The sequence below is a fragment of the Rhipicephalus sanguineus genome, chromosome 9, assembly GCF_013339695.2.
Source record: "Rhipicephalus sanguineus isolate Rsan-2018 chromosome 9, BIME_Rsan_1.4, whole genome shotgun sequence".
Lineage (NCBI taxonomy): Eukaryota > Metazoa > Arthropoda > Arachnida > Ixodida > Ixodidae > Rhipicephalus > Rhipicephalus sanguineus.
This window is the reverse complement of record NC_051184.2, coordinates 54,900,095-54,922,760: the sequence shown is the minus strand read 5'-3', so window position 1 is coordinate 54,922,760 and position 22,666 is coordinate 54,900,095. Positions and strand designations below refer to the sequence as shown.

The following is a 22,666-nucleotide window of genomic DNA, read 5'->3' as shown; positions in this document are numbered from 1 at the left end:
ACTATCGTGACCAAAACAACCAACATGGTCTCATCCAATCTGTTTCATTTGTGTCCTGGTTGCTTTGCTATCGTGTTTACGTTCCACAATGAGTTTTTCTAGGGCGAGATGGCACTTACTGAAGGACATGATTTTAGGGCAAAGCTCGAATATAAAGAGTAAGAGGCTGACTTTCCTACTTCTCTTTGCCTCTTGACATTTCTTTTCGAGTTTAGCGCTGCAGTATCATGTCCTTCTTTCGCTCCAAAGACGGTATACTTGAAATAAAAGATATATGAAATGAAGATATTGGGCACCGATCTATTCCTTGAAGAAGAAGACCTGGAGCACTTTTCAAGGCCTTCAATAGATGCCAAGAACAAGAAAACGCTGCCGACAGTCTAGAATAGTGCGCCTTTTGCCAGGAAGGACCACTCGCTCTTCAGGTCTAGTCGTCGCCATTACACCGATGCGATGGAGGACGGCACCGACAGAAGCACAAGGATGATGTTAATTTTATCGCAAAATATTGCTGTACCGTACATTCGAATCGTTCTAGTCTTCTTTTACGAGCTAATTCAAGCCCCAAAGAAATGTTCCAATCTATATGAGCCAAATAGAAAGTTTACTCAGGAATACCGACCATAGTGGGCTATATAGATTTCAGCCGCAATATAGATTTGACTTATTTAGGGGACAGGAACACACTGGCAAAAAACAGTTGGAGCAGGCCCGACCATATTGGCAGTAGCAAAAAAGTGCGTTTTTCTCAGTTTCAATTAAAGTTCATTTGGATCATTTAGAAAAAAAAAATTCGGCAGATCCCACGTACCGGGGGAGTCGCTGTTATGCGAAGCATGCGGCGGGTAGGTGGCTGTGGCGTAACTTTTTTTACTGAGCGACACGTTACAAAATGACGCTAAAGATTTGTAAATATTTTATACGCACACATATATATGTTGAAGAGCCGCATATGTGTTATATAACCAGTTGTTTACGGTTGGCTAACGCTGCCAATGGCAACGTGGGTATTACCCACACCAGAAGCGGTAAGCTGATATGTAGTGCTTATACGTGTCCAGAGAACGCACGCACGTTTCACGAACACGTGTGCATGTGTGCAAGAAGTTCTTGACAGTTCTTGAACAAGGACATCATCACCGTGATCAGTGAGCACCAGCGGCTGGTCATGACTTGTTATAGGATCCGGTCGTGGTCGTGGTGGCGAGGAGTCCATGTGTAGTGAAATATGTGGTATAGTAGAGCTGTTGGAATTCGTGGATGCCTCGGTCATTTCGTCGACAAATTGTCTGTCGACAGAGCCGGCGACATGCCGGAACCTGAAGTCACCCTTCGTGTTGGTGAGGTATAGGCCGTCGAGGCTGGTAGACCTGGATAGTGCTACGTAGACCATCATTAGTGGATGGTTTCTGTCGTATTTGTAGACTACCTGGGCGTATGTGGCCTGCGTAGCCCAGTCTACAAAGCGGCTGCCAATCAATCTGGCATCATCCTCGGTCAGCATGAGGCCATCGCCCAGCCTCGTAAGAAATGAAGAGGACACTGCGTCGTTCTGGCGGACTAAGCGCACTTTACGGTGTGGTGATGTGGATATCACATGTAACTTTCGTTAATGTATTCCTCCGGGGTCGAGCAATGCTTCAATACAGCTTGCTGAATCATAGGAATACAAAAGTAATGTTTATTAGACTGCTATAAAATTGGAGCTAACACTGGAACTACAGATGCTAATCTGATATGACGCCTGTATCGTAGGAGTACACATCGTAGGAGTATCATGTAGTGTTTATTACTTTCTTGTAAAATTAGATAGCCAGCACGACAACCACAATTGACGTTGCACCGCTATTACGCCTGCGTAGGCTGTTTTTCCAAACCAATTTATAGACCTGGCGTGGCTCAGTGGTAGAATACCTGATTGCCACGCAGAATGCTTGGGTTCGATTCCTGCTGGGGTCCTAGTTTTTATTCTTTCCATTCGTTGAGTCAACGCTGCCGATGTTGGTTTTCCTTAACGCTCTTGCGTTTAGGTTAACATTGTCTGTTCTCGCCGTTCCTGGATAGAGATAAACTGTCAGTCACCTGTGGCGCATACCCGTACACCGCGGCCCGTGGTAAACGGGTATGTACCACACGTGTCTAGTGGAAAGGGTTTGACGACGTACGCGACAAGATTTTAACATTATTCATGTCATGACCCGACAGTCATATTCGTCAAATCCTCTTACCCTCCCATGCAAATGTTGGTCTACACCAAGTTAAAGAGGCGATCATGAGAGCACCCAGACGTAGGCGGCTAGATAGATAGATAGATAGATAGATACGTAGATAGAAACGCCCAAAGTGCCAGAGGTTCGCTAAGAAATGCTTCGCATTTAAAAACGCCACACATATGCGTTTGAAATGCGTTCAGCACCCGTATGGACACTTGAGATAAATGCCGTTCTTGGCCATTTTCCTGCGGCTTACCAGCGCCGGCTGGTTCAGGTATTTGCGTAACATTTTAAATATGCGAATTGCTTGACTGCGCACGTGACGGGCCTTGTTAAGCTATGCGCCGCGGTTCCTGGTGCAAAATCTGTATTCAGCGTCTTCCGGGAATATTTTGGCTCATGCAGTCTTCGAGATAAAGCGCGCGCCAGGGGAGACGGGCGGTAGGGGGGGGGGGGGGGGGGTCCTCGAGCTGGGACGATCCTTGCGTAATGAAGTATACGCCTTAAGTGAAGAAGCGATTCTATTAATTCAGTATGTACTCCACGTGAGCGAGTGACGACGGCACTCAACACGTTGAGCTGCCCAGAGTCTTTCGAGGCGCTGTAACTCCTCATCGAGCAGCCGCTATAGACTCACGTTGGGCGTTCGGCCACGAGCATCGCATACACAGTCGAAACCGCTCAAAACAAATAGGCTTACGCACCCAACTTTGACATAAGTTGGAACTCGTTATAACGAAGTCACATCTGGCTCGAAAAGGGCTTCGCTGTAATCCATGCTCGATATGAAAACTCACAGGTTCCAGTATGCATTCGACTATATAAGACGACTATATAAGAATTACAGCTCATGATTACTGAACTGGATACGGAAAGTAGAAGAGTAGGTCTGAAAATTAATATGCATAAAACTAAAGTAATGTGGAACAATCTTGGCAGAGAACAGCGCTTTGCGATAGGTGGCGAGACACTGGAAGTTGTAAAGGAGTACGTCTACTTAGGACAGGTAGTAACCGCGGAGCCGAACCATGAGAGTGAAATAACTAGAAGAATAAGGATGGGATGGGGCTCATTCGGCAAGCATTATCAAATCATGAATGGTAATCTACCACTATCCATCAAGAGGAAAGTATATGACAGCTGCATCTTACCGGTACTTACCTACGGAGCAGAAACCTGGAGACTTACAAAGAGGGTTCAACTTAAATTGAGGACGACGCAGCGAGCGATGGAAAGGAAAATGATAGGTGTAACCTTAAGAGACAGGAAGAGAGCAGAGTGGGTCAGGGAACAAACGGGGGTTAAGGACATCATAGTTGAAATCAAGAAGAAGAAATGGATATGGGCCGGGCACGTAGCACGTCGGCAGGATAACCGGTGGTCATTAAGGGTAACTGACTGGATTCCAAGAGATGGTAAACGCGTGAGGGGGAGACAGAAAATTAGGTGGGTAGATGAGATTAAGAAGTTTGCAGGTATTACGTGGCAGCAGAAAGCACAGGACCGGGTTGATTGGCGGAACATGGGAGGGGCCTTTGCCCTGCAGTGGGCGTAGACAGGCTGATGATGATGATGATGATGATGATGATGATGATGATGATGATGATATAAGACGACTCGAAGGCGAAAACCATCTTCTTTTTTTTCTAAGTCGCCCGAAAGGCTTTTGCACCAAGTGTGGTTTCGCACTGCCTCCAGGATCCGTGGCTCCGTTGGTGACACAGATTTTGTATGTTTTAGTACCTGACGTCACGCTAGTGTTGATGTCAGTGGACGCGCCGTGCGAAAATTCACTTCATTATCAAAATAAAGTATGTTATCGGCATTTACTGAGCTTCACACCTGGTCAATGTGGTCTCTGTACACGGGAGATTTGCTTGACGGAGTAAACTCGGCTTTCGAGATCGGCGACAGTATATACCCCTTGAACTACGCGTAGTGGGCATTCCCCTAATTCGGAAAATGACGACTTGTGGCGAAGTGGGCCCCCGCGACGGTGGTCTAGTGGTTATGGCGCTCGACTGCTGACCCGAAGGTCGCGGGATCGAATTCCAGCCGTGGCGGCTGCATTTTAGATGGAGGCGAAAATGTTCGAGGCCCGTGTACTTAGATTTAGGTGCACGTTAAAGAACCCCAGGCGGTCGAAACTTCCGGAGCCCTCCACTACAGCGTTCCTGATAATCATATCGCGGCTTTGGGACGTTCAACCCCAGATATTAATATTATGTGGCGAAGTGAGCACTTCGCAACTTCACTTGCAGTATAGGCACGCTGGGACAGTTTAAAACGGCCAGTGCGACGCGCACAGATCCCCTCTTTTTTCGCAGCATGGTTGAAGGTTTCCGCCGAAAAAGAAAGCGAGGCAGACGAATGAGAAGGCAATACGGAAGGGGCCTGATTTACGCTTTCGCGTTTCACTCTTGAGGGTGAACTTCCAGAGTCCTCAGAATTTTCATTCGTATCGCCTGTTTGCCACTGGCTTAGCGCTTTCGTCAGTGATATACACCCGTCACAAACATTGGTTGGCACCTGCTATTACCGACACAGTTCTAGCGTATAACAACGTTTGTGTGAGCCTGGTCACGTTTGAGGTGAGGTTTAAGAGGTAAAAACGACGCACCGGTTGCGTCGATTAAGCGTCCTGAGATTATCCTGCCGATTGCACGGCGCACCGCTCCACGCAGTCATTACGTCACGCACGCGAAAGTCGATCGCTGTCTCCAATTAACGAAAAGTTAATTAACGGCGGATATATATACTTACCAGCGCAGTGTAAACCGTTCCAGAGGCTCCGAGGACGACGCTCGCAATTATCGCGGACATGCCGAGCACTGAAACATAAAAGCAGGGAGGAAAGAAGCAGGGTGAGAGAATCAGGAGAACGTCGTTAAGAGCGGTAAGGAGAGCTCAGCGTCTCATATAACCTCTGCTAATTGAAAGGGACACTAAAGAGCAAGACGATTTTTCTCATATTAGTAAAGTACTCTTTCACGATACCGAAAACACCACGCTTGCGGCGTGAAGACGCTTAGCAAGCGAGAAAACGCGCACAAACAAAATGTGGGTGGTGACGCCACATGAAGTTTCCACACCATTCGCCGTGACGTCACATGTTTTGACGGCACCTACGAGGGCCTACGTAGTTACTAATCGGTAAAAATGAAGTACATTGTTCTCTGAGGGGGCCATAGACTTAACATACCACGTTTGGGGTGATTTTGTTGAGCTAATGGCGCCAAAATACGACAAATACACTTTGAAATCCGTGACGTCACGCGGGGAGATTCCGGCGCGAAATTTAAAAATGAAACTTTGAACTTTATTTTCTCCTGTACTAATAAACCTATGATGGCGAAATTAACGACGTTAGAGTTCTCAGAGCACAATTTATGGATCTAAACCGATTAATTGTTTCGCTTTAGTGTCCCTTTAAAGTGCTACGGTCACCGACAACCCAAGTGCACGTTTAAAAAGGTGCCACTGTCGAAGCTGAAGATTAATCGCATAGATGCATTAGCCAGTCAAGTTCCCTCGTTTCCCTGACGTCACGTGCGATTGCGGGTTCAAGACAGTTAATTTTACCATGCAGATGTATATTTGTGAGTCTGGAAACCTGAAACCCCTGTCAATTTTTACATGGGAGATTCCGACAGCGAAACATGTTACACATGTGCAGCATGTGTAACATGTTAAACGTGGTAAACATGTGTACTCAGCGAAACATGTGCTTAAAAGACATGTACAGTAATTGTTTTGCAGTAAGCCTATAGTTTCAACATTAGCGTAGCAACACCACCTAACCTTGGGCAGGACTCCAGCTGCATATTCTTACAGGGCTAACAGGTGGGGAGTGGAGGGGGTGGGGAGGTGGGGCTGGTGCACCGCCCTTTTGCGGGTGGAGCCTCTGCGGTGTTCCTGGCTGCTCAGCTAGCCTATGTCTTGTGCAATTGTAAATATATTGCACGCACTTCTTCACGAGGCGCAACTGATTAGCTCCGTTAATCATGCACAGCCGCCCCCTTTGGGTGTTAGCTTTTGTGACCTTTTGGAACGCGTCTTCGTAATCATGCAAATGAGGTTGCATGTTTACCGCATGACGCGTGCTAATCTGGCATTGATTGCGTCGTCGAATACGTTGCCGTGTACCCGGATGCTCATACGAACGCGAGAAACCCTTGATTAATGAAGACGCCGTGCGTCCTTGGAACGCGTGTATTGTGATAACGCTAAAAAGGTCGGTAGCGGTACGTAGTTACGGCGGGAAAGAAAATTGCGCATACTTGTAGTTATATGTCGTATTTTCTCGCATATAACGCGCACCAAAGAAAAAAAAGAACGGGAAAATATGCTTAAAAAGTGGGGATGTGGGTTATATGCAGGGGCTGGCTATATGAGAGAAAATCCTGTATATTTTAGGGAATAGCGAAAAGAAAAAAAAGACAGGACTTATATAATGAGTCAATGTGAATGTGAAGCAACTTCTGGCTGTGGCACCCTGCGTGGTTCGGTACTTTGTGACTGATTATCTTGAGCGAACATGGTATACGTATGCGGTGTTTTTTTTTTTTTTACAATAAAATCATTGAGTAGCGCTTTGTGCGTGTTCTTATGTATATCCTGTCGTTTTTCGCGCTGTTCCTTGAAGTGAGCGGAAAGTTTCAACACGCCGGCAAAATGGCGGTTCGTCCCGTGCGCTAGCAACTTTGATCACCGTGCACTGTCCAGAGGGTGCTGTGACGCTCTCATTTATCAGCCCAGTTTCGCCGGTATCGGCCGAAAGGGGTACGAAGAAAGTGAAACAAGCAACTTTAGGAAGACCCACAAATGACGCAAGGTTCATACTTCATCGCCTGCAACGCGTGCGCGCATGGGAACTTTCAGATAATGGACACTTCGTTATCGCGATAAGAAATTCGATGTCATGAAGAATGCTTATAAGCACAGACATGCGCACAGGGGGAGGGGGGGTCCCAGTACCTCACCTTTTCACTGCGTTCTGGTAGTGGGGGGCTCAGTGAGAAGCGTTCAGGAGGAGCAGTGGGGGGAGGGGGGTACCGTGGTAAAATCCCTCCCCTCCTCCCCCGAATGGAAGAACCCTGCGCACGTCTATGCTTATGACGTTTCGTCTGTTCACTTCCGCGCGCTAACGCATTGTGGCGCTGCTGTCGCAGGGAGACGCTAGAGCGCACGGCGCCTATAGTTTCTGCGCGTGTGTGTTCCTGACACAGCTTGCAGCTGAAACGTGCAAATGAACGCGTATGACTACGTCCATGCTGTGTTCTGTTTCACATGTCGCGATAACGCGAAATGCCGTACAGTGCGTGAGTGTTCGGGATACGTGTGACTTACTTGTTGAAACGGCCACTGCTGCGCTGTAGATGGCCACTGCACCCAACGCTTGCTGAACAAAGGAAAAAGAAATGCGGGCCAGAAAAAAATCAATCAGTTATTGACGCTTGTCTGTCAAAGTGCTGTTCGCATTTGAGTGTCATATAGAGCGCAGTCAGTTGTCAATTGGAACGCTCTATAAATGCGCAAGTGTCACTTTGCTGGCGTGCTGAATGGAAGTGCCTGTTGAAGCGGTGTACCGTGTAACACGCATCTATAGCGAGCGCTACAATGTGTGACTTTTAAATAATAATAATAATAATAATAATAATAATAATAATAATAATAATAATAATAATAATAATAATAATAATAATAATAATAATAATAATAATATCAGTGGTTTTACGGGTCAAAAGCGCGATATGATTATGAGGCTCTCCGTTGTGGAAGGCACCGGAAATTTCGACCATCCGGTGTTCTCCATTGAAATGCGACCGTCGCGGCCGGCATCGAACCCGCGACATTCGTGTCAGCAGCAGATGACCGTAATGACAGCGCCACTCTGGTGGACGGTGTTCGTCTTTTCCAGCAAAGGAAGGCAATGGTTTAACGAAACCTCTTGAAGGTCTCTTCGTTCTAAAGGGACTTGATTGCACGCGGGAATAAATTACCCACGTGCGTATAGATACGTGTCAGCGACAACTTCTTAGCCGCAGCTATGCCGGGAGATTGAACTCTTGCCAGTGCATGGGAACAATTTGAATGCGCTTGGCCACCTTATGTTTTCCTTAGTGGTGGACGGCACTGCACGCGTTCTCCTTTCTTTCGGGTGCGCAGATTCTTGTAGAACAGAATAGTTCCCTTCATAACAGAGTGTTTGAAGATCCATTCTTTTGTTTTATAGCGAAGAGCCGTATATGGAATAATATATAAACTATATATAAATATATATATATATATATATATATATATATATATATATATATATATATATATATATATATATAGTTCAAAAAAATCAAGCACGTAGGAAAAATTGTTCTGTAAAGGACTGACGTTTCGGCCGCGGGACCGGCCTTCGTCGGAGTGATCCGTATATATATATATATATATATATATATATATATATATATATATATATATATATATACATATACCTCGAAGGGCCTCCGCCCTTGCTCTATAGTTTCTCACAGGTTTTGTTAGCATGTAAAGCTAGGGATGATACCATCCGCAGCGTGAATCGCTACCCATAAAATCCTTTAGGTGTCATAAACGTCCTTTAAGCTAACGTCAACAAACGCAAAAGTTTGAAGCACGCATCTCTTAAATGTGGTGATAGAGAAATCAAAAGCTCTGCAAAAGAAGACACTATGGTAGATCCCAGCTCGCGATAAAAAAAGGGCAGCACGTTTCAGCATCGCTGCTGAAACGTGCGGGCGGTGAGTTTTTTTTAATACGCGTTCACTGTCCGCCGCGGTGGCACAGTGGTTGTATGGTGCTAGGTTGCTGACCCGAAGGTCGCGGGCTCGACTCCGGCCGCGGCGGTAGCATTTCGCATGAGGCTAAGTGCTAGAGGTCCGTGTAATGTGCGATCTCAGTGTACGCTGAAGTACACCAGATGGTCGAAATTTCCGGAGCTTTCCACTACGGCGTGCTTCATAATCATATCGTCTTTTTGGCACGTAAAACACCGGATATTGCGTAACCGTTCGCCAGCTAGCGGCTAAATTGCTGGACAAGTAACAATATGTCACAGGTTATTTGAGATCCATTGAAGTGTGAATCGCTTTCCTGTACATTTAGTGCTGAATTGCTAAGTAGACTAGTTAGCGCGTACTTGAGCGTGTTCGTCTTTGTCTGATACATTGTTGTGCAAAGAAAAAAAAAAACGTTACGCGAATTTTTGACATTGATACAATGAAAGTTCTTAACAATAAAAAAAAGGAGATTACACTACCACGCGCATTGTTCGCGCTGTCTGGCTGCACAGGCCACGATCAACAAGACTGAGCCAAAACCGAAATATTCGTTGCTAACGTCTCGTGGATGTTTTGTTGCAATAAGTGGTGGCAGCTACGCCTCCTACTCAAGTACCATGATATCCATTGCGTACACCTAGCGCCAAAAGTTTATAGGTCGTGGGCTTCACGGCAGATATGCATTTGCACGTGAAGATTTATAATTTTGTATTTGGGGACTGTGCAGATTGCGAAGAAAGGAAACTGCTGCCGGATGAACATGTTTAATTAGAGGCTCTTTTCTGAAACTGTAAGTGGTCATTCACCTCTTTGTTTCCCCTGCGAATTTCTTGTCCCGTAAACTTTTTTCGCTGAGTGTACACCTTCACTTTTGCTACCAGAGCTTCGTTTCTGTTTGAAAATGCGTATTCGCTCGCTGAGCGGAATATACAAAAATACATAATTACAGTGGGATACTCACGCTGAGGACGAAATATATGAAGGATGACGCGATTCCAACGCTGTTCCCGTACCGCATGCGGAGGTACTTGTACATGGAAATGATAACACCAATCAGTTGCCGCTGTCTACGCCAAAGCATCATCGCAGTAGAGCTTCCTACAAAAACCACAGCGGTAAACACTGGCGCTACGATCGCTCAATTACCGTGGAAGCAAACTGGATTTGTCAGTTCTTCGTTCTTTTTTCAAATATATGTATTTATGGAGAGGTTGGTGCCCATATGTTTCATCGGGTACTCCTCTTCTCTGACATGATAGTTGTGTTAAAGTACCGGCATCAACACCACGTGACGTACGTGACGCCAGCGACTATCCCTTTGAAAACTGAGGGAGAGAGAGAGAGAGAGAAATAACTTTACACACTGCACAGCGAGGTCGTTGAAATTAGCTTGCCGGTGGTCCCAAGGGTGGTGGCCAGCAGCTTGCCACGACCGTTTGGGCCCAGTTAACAACTGAATGAGGTATTCGTGCTAAAGAGACCGGACATGCAAACACGGACACAAGAGAGAAGTCGAGACACCACAAACGCCTACTTCTCTCTTGTGTCCGTGTTTGCACGCCCTGTCTCTTTAACATGAATACTTACCAACTAGCTCAGCTCTCTGTTATTTAAAAAAAATTAATGAGGTAGTCAGTTGCCGACAGGAGTGACTCCCTCGCCTCGTGGGAGGAAGCCGTCGGTACTATGTTTGGAAGTGGGTTCCCCTCGCATTCCCGAAGATTGTGATTCTGGGCAGCCTTCACGCGGTTGTAATGTCGGCAGTTTGGTTGAATTTCATCCGGGTAAATTGTATATAGCCGATGAGGGCTGGGAAAGGAATCTGTTTGGATTTGCTTCCAGATTGTAACATGTGTCCTTGTTAGGTCTGTATGCGGGGCCGCGTTTGTTCTGCGAGTCTCTTTATAATAAGCGTTCATTTCGTTATACGTGGTGATTCCTTCCTGCGGGAAGTCCGGGGTAGAGGGGTCCACCTTCCGGTTGATTAAACCTCGGGCTTTACACACGACGGGCCACCTCGTTCGCCAGATTCCCCGTGTGAGCGGGTACCCATAGACGTTGTATCTTATTGCTCCGTTTTTCATTTTTGACGATGTTGACTGCGATCGGCCCAACACAGCCCTTTGAAAGCTAAAACGCCAAGGATATGACAAGGCGCCTTTGACAAATATAGGTCCATCTATCGCAACATCGGCCGGCCTTTCCGGACCCCTTATTCCTCATCTCACAGCCTGTATAGCGTATAGTATATCTTCAAAATAAGAATTATATTGTGTTCACCTCGAAGACGGATGTGACCCTGTGCTCGTACATGACGGGCAGGAACATGGTGGTGACCACGAAGCCGGCCGGCACGAACGCCGGAATGGCCCAGAGCGTGTGGAAGCCGTAGACGTAGTAGTGGGCCACGAAGGCGATGATGCTCATGGCCGTCACGCTGGACGCCACCGCCGAGATGGCCAGAGGCAGCGACGGGATGCTGCGGCCGCCCAGGAAGGCCTCATCGCGGCTGCCGTGATTCCGCCGGCGAAACGAGAAGTACAGGCCGGCACCTGCGCAGCACGCGCGGATTAGTGTAGATAGAGAGAAAGGGAGAGGCAGGGAGGCTAAACAGATGCACGTCCGGGTTTGCTACCCTGCACTGGGGGAAAGGGATAAGGGGCGAAAGGAAAGACAGAAGAAAAGAGAGAGATGGACAGAATCACAAGCACACTTGGGGGAGAACGTCCAGTGTACAGGCGGTGAGTCAGACCTGTTGGTTTTTGGTAAACAAGATTCTACGACCTTGAATTTGTGCTTCGAGGGCGCAGAAGGCACCCAAAGCGCTGATTTGTGTAAGACACAACGTTAAAAGGTCCCTAAACCACCCAGAGATTGAAATTTAGTTGTGGTGTTGCAGTTGTGCACGAGTCTGCGACGAACATGGTCAATAAAATTTGTAATTGGGCGAGTTAATTGGTTCATACTTGGAGGTAAAACTGGTAAATAAACAAGACAGGGACACAGGAAGAAAGAAAATGGACAGGCGCTATTTTACTAGCGCCTGTCCACGTTCATTCTTCTTGTGTTCCTGTCTTGTTAATTGGCGCTTACCAGTTTTACCTTCAACGAACACGTAGCCGTGATAATTTTTCGAAACGGTGCCGTATTAGCGGAGTTACACGCGTTGGATGATCTAAAAGAGGCCCTCGCTCGTTTCGCCCTTTCCTTCGTTACGCTCCGTTCATCGGCTCGTCTCTCCTCCTGGCCGAGTGCTCCTCTTCACCGTGCGAGGAGGAAGATTGGCGAGCGCGCGTACCAGCGTGCAAACAAAACGGTTCTTTGTGTGGATGACAGAGGAGACGATGAAGTTGACGTCACGGCGAACACTGAGGTGACTGAGGATTGCCGAAAGGCCCGGAGAGGAGAACGGATTGCTTCTTGCAATTCGTGGGGCGCTGGCGGCTCGTAGCGCTGCCGCGTTTGACATTGTTGATGGTGACGGCATTCGGAACCCGATGCGCGCGTTTACTTGAAATGTTAAAAAATTGTCGATGGTTGAGGGGCTTTTTAATGAGAACTGATACACAATCAAACCAAGGAAAGTATAGGAGAGAGATAATAATCTTTAATGAAAATCCCGGAGATGTTAGCCTGGTTTTGTCGCCTGGCATCCTATTCTGGGTGTCGGGTGATGACTATGGTATATACAATGAATCACATATACACACAAACGGTACGTACAGTCACATACGCACATATGTACACAAAAGATTCATTCACAAACTTTGGTTAAGTCGAGTGTTCCTCAAGAACACCGGATGATACTCGTAGTAATTACGATATAAGTGTGACGGAATTAAAGTGTAAGAAAAGACAACTTCCCGCCGGCAGGAACCAAACCTGCAACCTTCGAATAACGCGTCCGATGCCCTACCAATTGAGCTGCGGCGGCAGTCGTCCTCCCGTACACTTTATCGGGTGTACCATGCGCGTTTAAACCTGAGAGTGCGACAAACGGGGATGCTGACTAACACTATAAATCTGCGTATATAGGAACTGCGCAAGACCTATAGTAGCGGCCGTCAAAATCTATGACGTCACGACGATTGGCGCGGGAACTTCAAGGTGGCGTCGCCTCCTGCATTTTTCTTTTTGCGCGTTTTCTCGCTTGCCAAGCGTCTTCTCGCGGCAAGCGTCGTGATTTTGGTATTGTGTAAGAGTAATTTACTAACATGAAAAAAAAAGTAGTTTTTCTCTTTAGTGTCCCTTTAATGTATGATGGGGAAGGTTCGAATAGGTCATGGTATGGGGCAGACCTCGCGCCCCCCTTATATGAATGGGGGAGGGGGGCGTCCCCGCCTTACCCCCTCCCCCCTGAGCGCCCACCGCTGCGCCTAAGCATTACATGCCCAACGACGATATCGCGTACAGCTTCGAACAGAGTCATGTAGGACTCTTTGTCGTTGTGCGTGCGCGCGCGCGCGCGCGCGCGCGCACACACACACACACACACACACACACACACACACACACACACACACACACACACACACACACACACACACACACACACACACACACACACATGTTTGCGACGAATGTTTCGTTTTCGATAAAAAGGGACGCGGCGGAAACGGCTTTCAAAGCCCCAGATGTTGCGTACAAGCGCGACCTCTTTTCTGACCTTGTTGTTTTGTAGGATGTTGTTGAAACGGTCACATGAGAGGCATCGGCGGTTGAGAAATGCGCGTACCTCGGACGTGTTTGCCAGAATCGTTTACGCTCGCACGCGCTTTTAGAGCAGGCATCGGTTCAATTAACTTAAGTTTATTTCGGCATCGAAGGAGGACAGTGTATCAATCACAAGTGCACAACAGTGATGCTTTAGGGTGGAAGCTTTAAAAAGTCATTAATGCTTGACGAAGGCTTTCACCTCATCTTATACACAGCGACATGAAATCGTTAGCGCTTACACAATATTAAGGCGTGCCTTTGAAGGATCATGCCGATTACATTCTAAACACACGTAAAAAAAATGTTTATCACGTAAACATGGCCCCAGTGGTCACCTGTCGGCGCGGCCGTGTGCAGAGTCGACTACATTTAAGGTGAACACCTCATTAAATTCAAGCCGTTAAAACTAGAACATTTACTCTGCTTCACGCGGGAAATGCCCGTGATACGGCGTTAATTGTAGTGTCGATAAACAGAAAAATTACACCATTTCCCTCTAAAGGGGACTAAGAGGCGATGCGAAGCCGGTGCACTTGCACGATCGCGATCCGTTGGCGTTCTTTGGGCATGCTACCGACCTCGCGTCGTGGAACGCGAAGAGGAACGCTACGCGCGTCTTGTTTTCCCTCTAGCCTGGCCGTTAATTCTCACAGGGCGAGCGGGGATTGCGGTCGGCAGGCATGCGAGAGGGGGGCAGCGTAGGAGAGGAGAGAGAGGGGGAGGGGTCGCGCATGCGCTATTGCTCATCGCGGCGTTGCGCTGGAGAGAATTTCGGCATGTCTAGCCTGCGTTTCAGAGGAAGAGTGGAAAGGGGGAGGAGAGGGGTAGCGTAGAGGGAAAGTGGAGAGGGGGAAAGGGTAAGTGGAGAGGGGCAGAGAGGAAGTGGAGAGGGTATGCGCATGCGCAGTAAGGGTGGTCACGCCGCACACCACCACCACCACCACCACCACCGGATTGAACTCCGCCATAAGATACTTCGCATCTAATAATAATTTTCCGAATTGCGCAATAAGCATATAAGCAGCTATGAGGTCTTAAATACTAATGAGGTGTTAAGCTCAGATATGGACGACTCAGTACATGGACCGCGGGATTGGTGAGGTCACAGCTGATGGCCAGCGAATACTGGCGGCGAGAATGCGATAAGGAGCAGGCCGTATGCTATCGTGGGCTTACGGTTCCACCTGATACGCAGCACCTGCAGGATAGTCTTTCACACCTCAAGAGCTCGGGGGGTCACGTGACCTGAACAGAAAACGTCACGTATGACGTCATCGGTAGGGCGGCACATCGCTGTCGACTCTGGTTCTGGCAGTAGTGATGCTGGTCAAAACAGCGTGTACCACGAAGCGGCACGGCGTAGGTTACTGTCCCCGCCCAGTGACGAGGGCCAACCACTGACACTGGCGAAATAATACTTACGCAACGTCGGGCGGAACGTTGCATTTCGTTCTATTTGTCAGGCGGCGCTATGACGTCATATGGGACGTTTCTGCCCAGGTCATGAGACGCCGAGCTGTTGTGGTGTAAATAGACCCTTCCGGCCGCAGCACCTGGCCTAGGATGGCGAAGCGTCTATTAATTGACGTCCGAGAGAGAGAGAGAGGTTTATTTATAGAAAGGCAGAGAGGTCGGCCTGAGCGACAGTATGGTCTTCTAGCCTGCTACTCTACACCTGGGGTGGAAAAAGGGGAGAAAAAAGAGTGATGGATGACGATGGTAAGTAAGGGAGGTGAGTATGTACAGTCCCGTTTAGGTGGCCCGTCCCGTCTAGGCGGCCGTGAAAACGCAGTGCGCACTTCAGGGCCACTGGTCAAGGCTCGTCTTCGTTTCCCATTATGCCGCAATGGGCAGGAATCCACTGGAAGGTGACGAGGTGGCCATTTGTTGAAGCAACGTGAAGAAACTCCATAATTTCTATGGCTAAAATATAGTATGGTCCTTGTCTCATGACGCAATTAATGGTTTGCAAAGCTGGTTTTGCATCGCAAAATATCGTCCATGTACGAGGTTGCTCTCCAGAAATGAATCTTATTGCCTCCCGGATAGCAACAAGCTGTGCGGCAGTTGATGTGGTCTTGTGGTCTACTTTGTACCGTCGAGCTATAACCATAGGCATTTCAAAATAGGCATTTCAAGCAAGCAAAAACTTCTGACGACTCGCGCGCGTGGGCAAAATATCGCACTACAGCTAAGATATACGATGCTACCCTAGCCCAGACCAAACGCTCGTTTTTCAGTTTCACACTGCCTCAATTCTTGCTTACTAACCCAAAACAATTTTGGAAAATTATCAATCCGAAAGAGCGTAAATCATCTGCGTATCTTGAAGACGACACTGGTAATGCCATTCCCAATATCGCGGTCGGACACTCTGAATTCTATGTTTTGCTCTGTTTTTACCAAAGAAGTTCATAATCAACTTCCTCAATTTCCATTCTTGAATCACCCCATTATGCCCTAGATCACATTTTCACCCGAAGGTATTGTCAAAATAATTGAATCACTGAAGATAACTTCATCTTCTGGACCTGATGGTATCAACTCTAAAGTGTTAAAAAATACCTAGTGGATAACCAGTGTTATTCTGTCTCATATTTTTCAACAGTCATTGTCATGCAGCACCCTGCCTCATGAATGGAAGTTAGGTAAGATTGTTCCAGTCCCCAAGAAAGGCCCCTCGAGCTACCGCCCGATCTCACAGCAGACACTGGTTAGAACCAGTGTCTGCTCGAAAATCATGGAACATGTCATCTATACTCATACCGTCAATTTTCTCAATTCTGTGAACTTTTTTAATCCAAGTCAACATGGGTTTCAAAAACTTTTTTCCTGCGAAACCCAACATGCACTATTTCTCCGCGATATTCATGTTAGCCTCGATCAAAACATACCCGTAGACGCCCTTTTCATCGATTTCGAAAAAGCTTTCGACAAAGTACCACATAAACGCTTGCTATTAAAACTTTCGCGACCTAACCTTCATCCCCTTGTTTACGATTGGATTAAGGACTTCCTTACTAACCGACAGCAATTTGTGCATGCAAATAATTCATCATCGACTTCGTCTCCTGTCTTATCCGGAGTGCCACAAGGCACTGTATTGAGTCCACTCCTTTTCCTCATTTACATCAACGACCTGCCTAGTAATATTTCTTCAAAAATACGCCTGTTCGCCGACGACTGCGTCATTTATCGCCCGATCATTAGCGTCACCGATAACCTAGCGCTCCAAAACGACTTACTAAAATTAGACCAATGGTGCAGTGATTGGTTAATGCTGGTGAACACTAACAAAACGTCCTTGGTTTCATTTAACAGACGGCACGACTACCCGGCGTTCAAATATTCCCTTAAAGGGGCCCTGCAACACCTTTCTTTGTTATATTGGAATAGTCCCATTATTGACGTATGACTCTTCACGAGCCATATGCCGCAAAAATTTTTCGAATCCGTCAAGTCTAAGTGGTGTTACCAAATTATAGAGATCACGTTCCGCAGCTTTCTCTCTCAACTCAACGCAGCGAGCGCGCGGAAAGCTGCGCGCGGCGTGAGGGGAGGGAGGGAGGGCGGAGGTGCGAGGAGGCGACGTCAGCGCCGGCGGCATTTTTTTTTTCATTTTTTTCTCTCTGGCGTCTCGGCGCAACCACGTGGTCTGTGCCGCCACTTCCGGTCGGCTTGCGTCGTTCTCGTCGAGCGGAGTCGATCGCGCTGTGTATCGCGCGTGCTTGAAAACTGCGCGTCGGTTTGGTAATGTTGGGTGTGCACCTCGAACGCCGTAGTGTTTTCATCGCTCTGCCAACCATGGAAGCAAACGTGCGCGCTCGTTTGGAACGAATGACAGCTGAGATCGGTTTCGGCCCATACTCCGATACACCGCCTCGTAAGACGGCACTGGCAGACGACCCCGAAGCGCCGCCATTACCGGACGCCAGCATTGTTATCGGAGACACGCTGCGCCCGTGCCTCGGTCGGTCGTGAGAACGTGCCGACGATGCAGTTCTCAGCTGACGAGGCAACACTCGAATGGCTGCCACTCTCAACGGCAACCGGCGATGGTCAAAAGCACAGAGATATTCACGTTTTCGGCACTGCGCATGGCGAAGAAAACGGAACCACGCAACTACGAGCAGACGAGCTGTCGGTGAGACCGGAAGTGCTAATATTAATGTTTGTTCGGTGTTTTTAACGCGATAACATAATATAAACATACATATTATCTACTTATTGAACTCAAAATTAACAACGAAAGTAATAATGAGGGTGTTATCGTGATTATAACATCAGCCAATGGTGGAACTGCCGACAATCGCGTCATATTTTGCGGACTAATACATCATTTGTCGAGAGAAGAGGGAGCGATTTTCAGCTGACTTTGAGAATTTATTGTAAATTCCAGGCCGTGCGCATCGCTATAATATTTGGCTCGCGTGTTCTCGGGAGCCTCGACCACCGATCGGCAGCGCTTTTTGAGCATGCTCGAAAAGTGTTGCAGGGCCCCTTTAACGGCAGCCTCATCTCCTCAGAACCTAATGCTAAGTATCTAGGTATTACGCTCTGTGACGACCTCGCTTGGACCACTCATATAACCAATATTACTAATGCCGCTAACCGTGCTTTAGGCTATCTTTAGCGAAATCTAACACATGCACCTCCTCTGGTGAAACTACTAGCTTACAAAACACTAATCCGACCCAAATTAGAGTATGCTTGTTCCGTCTGGGATCCCCCTGAACGCTTTCTAACCGATCTAATAGAATCAATACAAAACCGCGCAGTTAGATTTATTTATTCTGATTACTCTTACACTACTAGTGTAACTAACCTAAAGAAAAAAGCAGGCCTGCCTAGTCTTCAGATGCGCCGCAAAATTGCAAGGCTTTCACTCTATCATAAGTTTTTTCGTGTTTTGCGTAACTGTTCTCCCATCAATCCAGCTCATCGCATCTCTCAACGCATCAGCCATGTTAAAGCCGTATACCCTCCCCGTGCCCGCACCGCCACGCATCTGCAATCATTTTTAACACGAAAGTGTTTTATGCCGGGGTCCACCAAGTACATCCGTCACGGATATGACGTTGATAAAATGGACGCCAACGGGTGAGAAAGAAAAAAACCAAGAAAAAGATACCCCGCTGGGAATCGAACCCACGACGTTGCGGCCGCGACGGCAAGTGCCCGACGCTCTACCGACTAAGCCAACTCGGGATATGCGAGGCACGGCGCGAACGCGCCTTATATCTTTCACACATTCTCTTTCGCGGCGGGCAGAGCGGGGCGGTGCCGCCGTCTGTGAGAGGTGGAAAGAAGTAATGCTTCACGATCGACACTTACTAGCGCTTACTCCGAGATTGCACGTGATATCGGAGGTCATGGTTAAAGCGTCTCGATACCAGAGAGGTAGAGTGGCCGCGCTGGCGTCGCCGAGGCACCCTTGACGCAGTTACGTTCTTTGCCTTAGGATTCGTGTAAGCGTGCGTGGGCTCATCAGAGTAGTGCAGCTTCCACGTGCACGAACGGGATTTCTCTGCCGCCGACTGCTTCAAATGCGAGAGCACCGACTAACAAAACTGCTGCAATATGCGTTGCAGAAAGGACGCGATTTCGACGGGCGAATGTCGTGCCTTGGTGGAGCGAGAGCAGCGCCTGCGAGACAGAGGCCAGCGGGACGCACGCGTTTGCGGCTCAGGCTACGAACCTCTACCTCCCGCGTTGCTGAAGTGCAGTGTGTGTTATGTATGCATGAGCACAGGCGTCGGCTACCCATTACTAGAAAGCGCACACCGTGCCGTTTCTCTCCTTAATTGACGACGCTTTGAAGAAGTGCATACCGGGTACCAGTGTTGATTATGAGCTTGTTGATATCATCCTTACGCGCGATTCACGATTCGCTGTGTCCAAATATATGTTCACACCGTCAGCCACCTCAGCGGTTTTATCATGATCATGGGCGTTAGTCGTCGCGATAGAGACATGCTGTCAACATGGGTGCATCCACGTCAAACGGTGCTATAGCTGCCAAACACGAATAGACATTGTACAAGCTCTCATATATCATAAGCACTACTTCTGTGAAGACACGTTTCACTTTCGTGTTATACCGATTCCTATGACGGAGGGATCAGCCATGTTTTTGTCACGACTGCCATCGACTGGAACAATCTTCCCGCAGACATCGTCCTTCACGTCAATCATGCTCATTTCAAGAATTCCGTTGAGTCACACTTTGTAAATATGAACTAACTTGTTTGTTTCTCCCACCCCTCATGTAAAACCCTGTGTACAGGGTCCTTGAGGTATTTTCAATAAATAAATAAATTTGTGGGATGACAAAGGCTGCAGCAGAGGTATATAGCGTGGTAGATCCATCGGAGTACACGTGCACGGTGCCACCGTACGCTGCATAAATGTGATGTAGGGTCAGTTGTTTGAGGCCATTTGGTTAAACTATAGGGACTTCTTCGTAATCCCAGGAATCACAAGGCTAACAGGCGGTTTAGGCAGGACCCACGGAGGTGTTCCAGGAAATCTCGGGGAAGAAAACCTTAATGGCAGAATGTTTTCATGCCGTGATATTGCTTTTGAAAAACTGCAGTTTCGGTGGGTGGCGCGGAATGCTGATAGTGGGTGCTGCCTGTGTCGGGTCAACAGGCGAAGATGCACTCGAAGTGGCTCGCAGCGCATGTATACACTGATGGGACAAGCTCTAGCTTCCGCGATGGTTCCATTCGTTGACGTGCAGCGTGGTAGGCCCAAGCATGTTCGCAATCCTTGAGCTTGAATACTCTCTAGCGTGTTCACACAGCTCGGTCTCATGTTTGAGAGCACCGGCATGCTATGCCGTATATATCCGACAAACAGCGCATTGTAGAGTTGAAAAAGTGACGATTCTGATGGGCCCCATCTTGCTCCTGCCACAGTCCGAAGAACGAGAACAAAACTTTTCAATTTTGATTTCAGTGCTGCGACGTGTCTCGACCATGATAGATCCCTGTCTATGATTACCCCAAGGAACTTGTAGTGCGTTACAGTAGGTATCCCCGTTCCATTAATAGTTATAGGGTATCTTGACATATGTTTGCGCGTGAATGCAAGCACTGCGCATTTGTCGATGGAAAGAGTGAGACCCTGGCGCCGTAGATATTTAGCTGTTATCGTCACTGCGCGCTGAAGTCGAGCACGCAATTGCGGACGAGTAGCTCCGGACGCCCATATGCATATGTCATCCGCATATGCGCTGACTTTTACCGTGCTGGGAAGTTCTGCTGCCAGTCCCAATTCACGTCCGGTTTTCCACTACGGTTTCCGTCAGAGCCTCGCTTAGGAAGTGTTACAGTTAAAGCTGAAATTTGGGCTAGTTGGTCTTGACTTAAGTACATAATATAGCGGAACAAAAACAAGGACAGAGAAAGAAGCACACAGGACGACCGCTAGACTTCAACTGAAAATTTTACTCTGGACACGTGACATGTAAAGTGTAAAACAACATCTAAACTGATGGAAACGTCACCATTCTGCCTTCGCATCAAGCTGCACGTGCCAAGCTACGCGTCGCGCATGCGCCCTTCCAAGAAGCCAATCTCCTTTTTTGTTAGGACAATTGAGGGCACACTTACACACCTATCCGCCTCCCTGTTTATATACATGGCCTCACAGATCTCACGTCGCATCTGGTCATGACCCCTTCCCAACACCCGAGTTGCACCAAATGCTGGGGCGCACCCACAACGCTTACAATGATCGGCCAAGTGGCCCCCCGCGGCAAGCGATGAAACCGCTGTTCGATGCTCTCTTAGCCGGTCATTCAAACAGCGCCCCGTCTGTCCCACGTAACATTTTCCGCACGACAAGGGGATACTGTAGACGACGCCTTCAACACAGGAAACGAAACTGGTAGCGTGTTTTTTTGTGCATCCTTGCGAATGAGAATAGAACGCAAGGATGCACAAAAAAACACGCTACCAGTTTCGTTTCCTGTGTTGAAGGCGTCGTCTACAGTATCCCTTTGTCGTGCGGAAAATGTTACGTGGGACAGACGGGGCGCTGTTTGAATGACCGGCTAAGAGAGCATCGAACAGCGGTTTCATCGCTTGCCGCGGGGGGCCACTTGGCCGATCATTGTAAGCGTTGTGGGTGCGCCCCAGCGTTTGGTGCAACTCGGGTGTTGCGAAGGGGTCATGACCAGATGCGACGTGAGATCTGTGAGGCCATGTATATAAACAGGGAGGCGGATAGGTGTGTAAGTGTGCCCTCAATTGTCCTAACAAAAAAGGAGATTGGCTTCTTGGAAGGGCGCATGCGCGACGCGTAGCTTGGCACGTGCAGCTTGATGCGAAGGCAGAATGGTGACGTTTTCATCAGTTTAGATGTTGTTTTACACTTTACATGTCACGTGTCCAGAGTAAAATTTTCAGTTGAAGTCTAGCGGTCGTCCTGTGTGCTTCTTTCTCTGTCCTTGTTTTTGTTCCGCTATATTATGTATTTAAGTCGCTTAGGAAGGCGCGTTAGACATTCTATGGGTAAAAAAAAATTACACCATCTCCCGCTAAAGGGGACCATGAGGCGATGCGAAGCCGGAGCACTTGCACGATCGCGTTCCGTTGGCGTTCGTTGGGCATGCTACCGACCTCGCGTCGTGGAACGCGCAGAGGGACGCTACGCGCGTCGTATCTTCCATCTAGCCTGGCCGTTAATTCTCACAGGGCGAGCGGGGAACGCGGTCGACAGGCGGGCGAGAGGGGGCAGCGTAGGAGAGGAGAGAGAAGAGGAGGGGACGCGCATGCGCTCGAGCTCATCGCGGCGTTGTGCAGGAGAGAATTTTGGCATGCCTAGCCCGCGTTTCAGAGGAAGAGTGGAAAGGGGAGGGGAGATGGGGAGGGGAGAGGGTAAGTAGAGAGGGGAAGGGGAGAGGGTGAGTGGAGAGGG

The 22,666-nt window shown here is 48.1% G+C and overlaps 1 protein-coding gene and 1 long non-coding RNA gene across 2 annotated transcripts in view; one reads left to right on the top strand and one right to left on the bottom strand.

Moving 5' to 3' along the window:
- LOC119405186 (sodium-coupled monocarboxylate transporter 2) overlaps positions 1-22,666 on the bottom strand; it is an 86,405-nt gene that overhangs the window by 45,434 nt on the left and 18,305 nt on the right. The window contains exons 2-5 of the mRNA XM_037671997.2: positions 11,306-11,577; positions 9,987-10,052; positions 7,563-7,614; positions 4,977-5,044 (exon numbers count right to left, since the gene is read on the bottom strand). Coding sequence (XP_037527925.1) covers positions 4,977-5,044; positions 7,563-7,614; positions 9,987-10,052; positions 11,306-11,577 — 458 coding nt within the window. The remainder of the gene's footprint in view (positions 1-4,976; positions 5,045-7,562; positions 7,615-9,986; positions 10,053-11,305; positions 11,578-22,666) is intronic.
- The window catches only part of LOC119405188 (uncharacterized), a 114,494-nt gene that overhangs the window by 78,997 nt on the left and 12,831 nt on the right, over positions 1-22,666 (top strand). The window lies entirely within an intron of this gene.